Source organism: Rhododendron vialii, chromosome 2a, assembly GCF_030253575.1.
Source record: "Rhododendron vialii isolate Sample 1 chromosome 2a, ASM3025357v1".
Lineage (NCBI taxonomy): Eukaryota > Viridiplantae > Streptophyta > Magnoliopsida > Ericales > Ericaceae > Rhododendron > Rhododendron vialii.
Genome location: NC_080558.1, coordinates 3,775,332 through 3,785,067, shown reverse-complemented (window position 1 = coordinate 3,785,067; position 9,736 = coordinate 3,775,332). Strand labels below are relative to the sequence as shown.

Here is a 9,736-nt window from a genome sequence, read left to right as displayed (position 1 = left end):
ACACCCACTTGGTGCTTGTAGCCTCGTTCATGCATAACTCATTAACCCTAGAAAAGGTGAAGGGCAGTTGATGAAACGAACCGCTTCAATGAGGAAGCTGCTGGGAATGGCTACTGTTGCTTTCTTCTCTAACCCTAGAAAAGGTACCTCGCTCCTTCTTCTTTCCCTCAAATTTAACCCATTGGTAGCTGATATAGCTTTGTTTCACACCCAAATTCCAACAAACCCTTTTGCTCCTGATTCCCTTGCACAAATGGGTCCAACTCAAATTCAGAAATTGGTGTTCGAAAAACACAAATTGGGTTTTGATGAGCTCGACCATGGTCTTAGTTTGTTCCGTCGAATGGTCCAACTTCGATCTCGTCTTTCTGTCATCCATTTTACTCAGCTGTTAAGTGCTGTTGCAAAAATGAAGCAATATTCGACAGTAATCTCTTTATTTAGGCAATTCCGCGAGCTCGGAATTCCAATCGATCAGTATACACAGGCTATTCTGATCAATTGCTTTTGCCGCATGAATCGAGTTGATTATGGTTTTGCTATCTTAGCTATCTTCTTCAAATGTGGTTACAACGCGAATGTGGATGCCTTCAACACTCTAAGTCTCTAATAAATGGGTATATTTTGCAAGATAACACTGCTGAAGCTGTGAACTTGTTCCTAAGGTTGACGAAAGACAGAGACATTATACCTGATGAGGTTACATACGGGACCATCATAAATGGGCTTTGTAAACTTGGAAACACTATAATGGCTGTAGAGTTGGTCAGGAGTATGCAAAAATGGCACTGCAAGCCTAATGTCATGATTTATAACACAATCATCGACAGCCTTTGTAAGGATGAAAATGTAGACGATGCTTTGGGCCTCTTGTCAGAGATGAGAGAGTCAGATGTTATGCCAAACGTGGTTACCTATAATTCTTTAGTTGACGGGTTCTGCAAATCTGGTCGACAAATGGATGCCACAAGAATGTTGAGCAACATGACAGATCAAAATATATTTCCAGATGTCATAACGTATAATATATTGGTGGATTTGCATTGCTAGGAGGGAAAGACTAAAGAAGCACAGGAAATTCTGGCGATCATGATTCGAAGAGGTAAGGAACCCGATGTAGTCACTTACAGTGCACTTATGGATGGATATTGTTTGCAAGGGCACATGGACAAAGCAAAACAAGTGTTCAACTCCATGGTGGATAAGGGGCTTGAGCCCAACATACACAGCTATACTATTTTGGTCAATGGATACTGTAAGAGGAAGAATATAGATGAAGCCTTTCATCTCTTCCGAGAAATGGCTTGTAAAGGGTTAAAACCTAATACCGTCACATACACCACTTTGTTACAGTGTCTGTTTACATTAGGAAAGTGCAATGCTGCAGATAGCCTTTTTCACGAGATGTTGTGTAGAGGTCTGAAACCTAACATTGTAACTTACTCAATTTTGTTAGAAGGCTTCTTTAAGAACCACGAAGTCGTCAAGGCAATAGATGTGTTTCGTTCAATGCAAGATCACGGTATAACTCCTGATATTGTTGTTTACAGTATCTTCATAAATGGCATGTGCACAGCAGGGAAAATTGAAGATGCTCGTAAACTTTTTAGTTCTATTTCTGCTAAAGGTTTGAAACCCAATGTTAAGATTTACACTGCATTGATTGGTGGACTTTGCAAGGAGGCCTTGCTTGATGAAGCCGAGGAGTTACTCTTGCAAATGAAGGGAGATGGGTGCCCACCAAATGATGTCACTTACAATATTGTGATTCAGGCATTCTTGAAGAGGGGAGACAAACACAAGGTTATGATACTTTTAGAAGAAATGATCAATAGGAATTTCTCTCCAGATGCATCTACCATGGCCACATTATTCCATGATAGCGATTATCTCAACATGATCCAGAATCTTGTATCGATGGATAGAAAAAACAAGTCCTAGATGGTAAGGAATTACGTGATTTTATCACAGTTTGAATGCTTATGTTTGTGCCATGCTAGGAATGCCCAGTTTCTATGTTCTATTTCAACTTTTTGGTATTTCTCTTTCTAAATTGCTTTTTTTCCCTCTGGGATAATCTATATTGTTATCAAGAGATCAAAAGATTGTAGAAAGAGAAGCTTGGTAATCACTTTGACAGGTGATCTTCGAACTCATGAGTTTTATATTTATTTTTTATCGGTAACTCGTGAGTTATATTACCGCAAGAAGCGCCATGGGAAAAAATGTGGAGATATAAGCATACTTAACTAATCTATTGTGTTTAGATTGAAGTGTCTGCTAATGTGGAGATATGCCATGGGAAAAAAATGTGGAGATATAAGCATACGTAACTAATCTATTGTGTTCATCCCTATTTGTTCTATTACAAATTTTTCCAAGCTGCTTCGTTTTGTCCCCAAGGGTTACCATGTGGGACCTTGTTTTGAAATTTTGGGGAACAAAGACAAGAAACGAAAGGCACCATGATCTTTCCTAAGCATGGGATTTATGTATTTTAGTGCATGCATTTTTCACGGACACTCCTTAAAACTGCTGCTTTTCGAAGCTATGCTGGATGTTCTGGTGCTGATGGTGTCTATGATTATCGGGCATTCAGTTTTGTGATATGAAAAACTCAAATACTCCTTTGTAAAGCCACGGAAGCTTATAAAACTTCTGAAGGTGAAGTTATTGAGGTCTTCTCTGCACTGGCATATGAGTAAAATGTCATTCTGATGGTGCATCAATTCACTCCACTTCTGGCAATTCATTTCGATCATTTGACTATTCTTTGGGAACACTTAGTATCACAAACTGTTATCCACAAGTATGAGTTGTTCTTTCCATCGTTTCTCTGGTTCGGAGCAGCTCGTACTGACCCTTATCGAGGTTATTTATCTGTTTGTTTCCTTTCAAAGGAAAAGAAGAGGGCTGGCTGTGGTCCAAACAGCAAACCGAGTTGATAAACTATTCTTCGCGTATTAAAAGTGATGGATTCATGCTTATTTTTACGTTCTAGATGACAGTACGACACCATCATAGCATGGTTGTCCAAAAACTGGTCTACGTCACACCACAGTATTCAAATGCATCTTGAGTCGACATTTGCTTCTGCAACCCTTTTTTGTTTAGTTAAATTTTCTTTGCAATGTGAGCTGCAGCAATCTATGTAGCACAGATGTGGACATGGAAACAGCACGGGACGTAGGTATAGATACGGGACACGTCATTTCTCAAGAAATGGGGACTCGGCTGGGGACATGTATTTTTTTAAAGTTATGCATCCTACAATGTAACCACTAAATATTTAGGTCAGGACTCCTATTGGATGCATCATCGACCAATGGTTTATGCCAATACAAAGACATGTTTTCTGTACAGTTTTTACCCAATAATTTTGAAGTTATAAAAACTTTTAAAAAGTATAAAATGAAAAAAGTGATAATAAAAATGGACACTCCACATGACATGCATTTAGAACCGTTCGATATATATGAGTCCACTTTCATCTAATGGTAGCGGATACAATTGTGTCCGGAGTTGTTTTCTTAGACTTTTCACATGGAAAAGAGCGAAAAGTATCATATGGAAAAAGTGAAAAGTAGGTGAAAAAGCATTTTACAGAAATTAGAAGCAATGGGGATGTTGTGTTTCAATAAGCAAATCAACCATAGCACTGTAATCCCATAATCCATCCTCCAAAAAGGACTATAAGTCTATAACAGTAAGAACACTCGCAACACTTAAACATTTTTAGTCCCAAACCTGGAAGCAACATGCTCATATGGAAGAAAATTAAGTAAAAATGTATACAAGAATGTTGAGTAACCATTTTTGTATGCGAATACTAGGTTGGAAAAAAAAAAAATAGATTTTAAGATTTTTTGAAGCTGGTGGCGACGGGGATGACCACAACGAAGATGAGAATGAGGAGGATTATGATTGCAATGCACATCCACCAGCGGCTGCTCTTCTCGTATGTCTGGCAGTCTCGAGAATCTTAGTGCCATCGGTCACATACTGGGAGGCAGCATTGTTCACGTGGTGTTCGATATCGTCCATTTACTCCCCCTCGGCCTCCTTCATCACCGTCATAGCTTCATTTTGTTCCTTGTTTTCAAGGAATCCCCAATTGACATTGCAAATAGAATCATTAGCAAAATGACCAGTCTCTTACAGTTGCTCCAGTAATGCTTTTGCTTCACCCATCAGCCTTCTTGATGAAGTACTGATTATCAACATTTCTTTTACAAGTCTGCAGTCGTTTGGAAAAAAACTTACTGAAAACATCTTTGCCACCTCTTGCTTCCCCTCTCTGCAGATTTCAACAGTTTGGATTTTGTAGATTTCAGGATCTGTTATGCTTGTTCCATCTGCTGAAATAGTAACAACAATTCAGCAACATGGAAGTCTTGTACAGACCATCCATCATCGTAAAGATGAACACTAGGGACTTCAAATTTTGAACCTTAACTATAATTCTATCGTTCAGTTAGTTACCCAAATCCGCTGAAATTCTAAATCAGCAAGGAATGGGTTGTACCGTCGGGACTGAGGACACCACCCAATTCTTTTGTATTTGCTAAGCAATACAAACAAAGTGAGAACAGAGAAAGACAAGGCTCTCTATTTGCAGATTGCTCTAAATGATGACAAAGATCAATGAGCTGGGGAGGGATGGAAAGAACAACGCCATACATGGAAAATGTCATGTCATACTTTTGGATGTGGCAGTCCAGATCACTAAGCTGCAGGCAAATTACCAGTGCTATATCGAAGAGAATTGATGCACAATTGAGAGGGACATTTTAACTTATCTGCCGATCGATGGACAAGAAAAACATTAGTTTCAAGTAAGGAAACAAGGACTGATGGATGGTATCCTTATTTGTAGAGCTACCAAATGCTTGTACTTATAATATGCACCACGTGCAAACCATTTGCTCCAGCTATCACTTGAGAGAACAACATGCATATCATAGTGCAAATAGTGATGATGGAAGTTTGCATCACTGCCCAAAGTTAAAACACTTCCACACTAGACGTAAATTTTGTTCACTGCTGGTTTCAGAAACCAGTAAAGCAAGACCAAGTCAAAGCTATTTTTGTTGATTTTCCAAATTAACATCCCCACGTAGAGAAAGAGGGGAGCAGTTTTTGGAAACTGTCCAAGTACCCAACGTGGGTCAGTGGGAAGCCAATTGTGATCTGTTGCTCTGCCTATATAGAGACGGATGCAATGTTCAAGCAAAAGGGGAGGGGGGAATTGGAGGATGGAGTCATGGATAGAACATGTCATACTTTAGGATGTGGCAGTCCTGATCACTAAGCTGCAGTCGAATTACCAGCACTATATTTACGGGTATTTGATGCACAATTGGAAGGGACATCTTCTGCTTATTGGCAATTCAGTGGACAAGAAAACTATAGCTTAAAAACTTATTTCACGCAAAAAAACAAGCACCAATGCATAGTTCCAATATGTGTAGAGCTTTTAAAATTATTTCCAAATGATGATGCCTGAAAGAAAATATTAACACATGGCCATAACAGAATAACGCCAGTCAAAAAACTATTTACCCGTTTAATTGCCCACATGAAGCTTGAGTGCAATTAATCCAGAGATCTTCCATAAATAGCTCAAACACCTGTCACAATTAACATTCTATTTCATGCTGATCGGGCAAAGCATGCAAATTAGAACAAACTGTCAAGATTCCAAAGGGTAGACACAATACTACAGCAATAACGGACAAGAAAGAATCTTGCATCAGGGTTCATGAAACTAGAAAGTAAGGCATAGGAGAGTAAAGAAAGGGTAGACACATCAGAGAAGTAGGCATTTTCTACCTAGAAAATCACATTGGAAATGGTATTATTTGGCAAACAGCCAGTCTCTTCAATTTTGCGAGCAACGTTTTTGTTACACCCACTAGCCTTCCTAGCAAAGTTCACCTATCGTACAGGATATGTCCTACATTAGCTCATATATCTATTTTTGTCTAGTAATAGCAGCGTGCAAGTGTTTATACTCTCATGTTCATACACATTTCACATTTCGTCGAGTTTCGTACTCTACGGCATGACATGAGGACAACTGGTAAGAGTTTTTCATTCATTTTTTTTCCCCTTGGTTGAGTACCAAAAGCATAGTTGTTTTCCATTCTTTTTTACCAAAAGAATAGTTGTCAAATCGTGAATCAAATTGATATTTGAAAAGGTTCAGTTGAGAATCGGGAATTGAATTGAACCGTGAATTGCTCCGATTTGTTCATGATTTTTTAAAACGCACAAAAAAATGTACATTTCAAGTTTGAATCAATAAAATATTGTTTCAAAAGATAAATAAATGATGTTGTGGTCTAAATAGGCAAGGCACTTGCTTTTATTACAAGAGATGTGGGTCCAAATTCCTCCATAATCTATAGTTCTACATAAAATGACAACAAAATTCAAAATACCAAAAAAGAAGTGACATACAGGACATAATTTATAATCAACACAAGATCCCTCATAAGATCATTTTGTTTCATCGGTTAATTACAGTTGGAAAGAAAGACACACAAGTGCCACAGGCGAATTTTCAGTTATCTCAGGTAACAGCAGCTTACAAGTGTAAGTAGCCAACTGGTAATGGAAAATGACAGACCCATGTGGGATTGGGTAAAGTAGGAGGTGCAAGGCGTATTTAACCCTTTTCTAAATATAACCCTAACATAATGACATTTTAACATTCATGCAGACACATCAAAAAAACTAAAATGATGACGCATTCATTTATTCATACTCATTTGAGCTCATCAACATAATTTTCAAGCCAGTTGTGTTTTCATCTGAATAAATTTTCATGCACATTATATAACTAGTCATGTGTTTGAGAATGTATGTTTTACCATTGGGAATCTGGGATCGCTATTTACAACTTAAGATAAGATTTTACCATGAGAAAGGATACTCTAGTGGAAAAAAGCTATCATTAAAAGAAAACAACCAGTATCAAAACAATTAGACATTACAACCTCAAGCAAAATTACCAGTAAAATGAAAATGTCAACAAAAGAAGTCAATGGTACAGGTGAAACTTGCTTCTAAAGTTGACAACATAGAACCTCATAAATCCTTCCATGCCACTTGCACAAGCATCCATACTTTGACAACTTCAACTCATTGCAAAGAGAATCAATAGCCAAATGACCAGTCTCTTCCAGTTGCTCCAGTAAGGATCTTGCTTCACCCAGCAGCCTTATTGATAAGTACATCTATCATAATTGACATTTCCATAAACTTATGCAGCCCTTGGGAAGAAAACTTACTGAAAACATCTTTACCACCTCTTGCTTCCTCTATTCGCAGATTTCAACAATTTGGATTTCAGATTTTAGGATCTGTTCCGCTTGTTCCATCTACTGAAATAATGACAATGAGTCAGCAACAAGCGAACAATGTTCTAAAAATTGCTAGGAGCCGTATAGTTGGCCGCTTAACGCACTAGGCGGGTACTAGAAGCCGACTAGGCCTAATCTAGGCGTTGGACAACCGCCTAGCGCCCTTGCCGGAACTAGTCGGACTATGCGGCCGACTTCTAGAACACTGATGCAACTCTTGTACCGACCATCCATCATCTTTCAAACAAACTTTTCAAGGACACCTACACATCCCAAACATGGCTCAGTTATCCAACTTTGACAACTTGAAAAAATTCCTCCTAATTCAAGACATAACTTGTTTATCCCTTGGCACGAGCTTCTGAATCATTCTAAACATTTCCCCATCCTCACCTTCAACTGTGAGTAAACCCACTAGCATGGACATGGTAGACGCATGTACTGAGAAATTGTGATTGACCATTTCTTGCAGAAATATCATAACCTTATGTCTATCACCCTTGTCGAGGAATGCTCGAACAAGTATATATAAGTGATATCATTGGGTGGACAACCATCTAACTCCATGCGTTTTGAGTAACTCCTCAGCTTCATCCAGCAACTCCACCTTACAAAGTCCACTAATCATTGCAGTGTACATCTTAACATTAGGTCTCAAACCATTGGACAAAAGGCACCTAAATAGTTCCCGAGCATCTTCAAGTTTCCCAGTTTTGCACATACCATCAAGAAAGCTAGTATAAACAGCAATATCAGGAGCTATTCCCTGATCTTCCATGGAACAAAACACCTCTACCACCTTGCCAATTTTCTGGTTCTTAAAGAAGCCATCTAACAAGATTGAGTAAGTAATAATGTCAGCATTTTGACCGCTACACATCATCTCATGAAACAAATGATCTACTGAATCACATTCCCTACTTCAAGCAGCCCCTTTAACAAAGTGTTGTAAGTCTCGGTAGCAGGTTTTAATCCTTTACAAGGAATTTCTCTGAAGAGATCCATGGCCTCGTCTAAATTCATCTTATTGCAGAAACCATTGATTAGAATATTATAGCTACGGATATCAGGCTCAAGGCCCTTGTCAACTAGGGAGTTGAAAACTTCTTTTGCTTTCTTCATTTGGCCTTGCAAACAATATCCGTCTATCAGCGCATTATAAGTGATAACATTGGGTTTCTCACCTCTTCGGATCATGATCCCGAGTATGCCCTCCGCGTCTTCGGTCCTTCTCTCCTTGCAAAGTGAATCCACCAGCATACTAAAGGTTACAACATCTGGGAAAATATTTAGCTCTATCATGTCTTTCAACATTCTTGTGGCATCCTCCCATCGTTCTGAGATGCACAAACCATGAATCAAAGAGGTGTAGGTGACAACATCTGGCACAATATGCGACCCTCTCATCTCTGATAAGAGGCTCAAAGCATCATCGATGTTTCCGTCCTTACAAAGGCTGTCGATGATTGTACTGTACATCACTACAGTAGGCCTATAGTTCCATTTCTCCATACTCCTCAGCAATTGTACAGCCTTTGTAATGTCACCTATTTTACAAAGCCCTTTTATGAATGTCGAGTATGTGGATTCATTGGGTTCGATGTCTTCTTTTTCCATCAACATTCCGAACAATTTCATGGCCTTAGAAGTCTTACTTTCTAAAATATACCCGTTTATTAGAGTGTTGAAGGTGGTCACGTTTGTAGTATAACCACATTTAAAGAAGATACCCAAGAAAGCAAACCCATAATCCACTTGATTCAACTGGCAAACACAATTGATCAACAGAGACAGCGTATATTCATTAATTGGAATACCCAACTCGCGGATTTCTTTGTAATGACGGTCGAATATTCCTTCATCTTGACAACGGCAGTTAACAGCTGAGTAAAATTGATGACTGAAGGCAGAGGTCGAATTTGGGCCATTCGTCGGAATAAACTAAGAGCATCGTCCAGCTTATCAAAACCCATTTTGGATTTCTCCGACAACAACTTCTGTAGTTGCATCCGATTTTTTATTGAAATAGCATCAGGCGGATTAGGGTTTGTTGAAATTTGGGTATGAAACAAGACTGTATGATCTAGATATGGTGACAACAATGGGTTTAACTTGATCGAGCGAACAAGAGAGGTACCTTTTCGGTAATAAAGTGCCATTCTTGGGCTGAACATCAAAGCAACACCAGCAATTCTTCTCATCCGCTCTTCTCTCACTTCTTAGAGCATCTCCAATCCACCTCTATTTCTCCAAAATAGAGGATGGATGTAACACATTTAGGGGGATTTTATAATTTATTCTTTTTTTTCTTCACTTTTTATAATTTTTGGAAGAATTTTTGAGGGACCCACCGTCCTTTTTAGAGTTTG

At 38.7% G+C, this 9,736-nt stretch overlaps 1 protein-coding gene and 1 pseudogene across 1 annotated transcript; one reads left to right on the top strand and one right to left on the bottom strand.

The window, feature by feature from the left end:
- On the top strand, positions 1-2,152 carry LOC131315325 (pentatricopeptide repeat-containing protein At3g22470, mitochondrial-like; annotated as a pseudogene).
- A 4,787-nt stretch (positions 2,153-6,939) lies between these two features.
- LOC131315316 (pentatricopeptide repeat-containing protein At3g22470, mitochondrial-like) lies at positions 6,940-9,583 on the bottom strand. The gene has a single exon (XM_058344475.1). It carries the CDS (start codon positions 9,003-9,005, stop codon positions 8,268-8,270), a length of 738 nt encoding a protein of 245 aa, XP_058200458.1. The 5' UTR covers positions 9,006-9,583; the 3' UTR covers positions 6,940-8,267.
- Between the last annotated feature and the right edge of the window lie 153 nt (positions 9,584-9,736).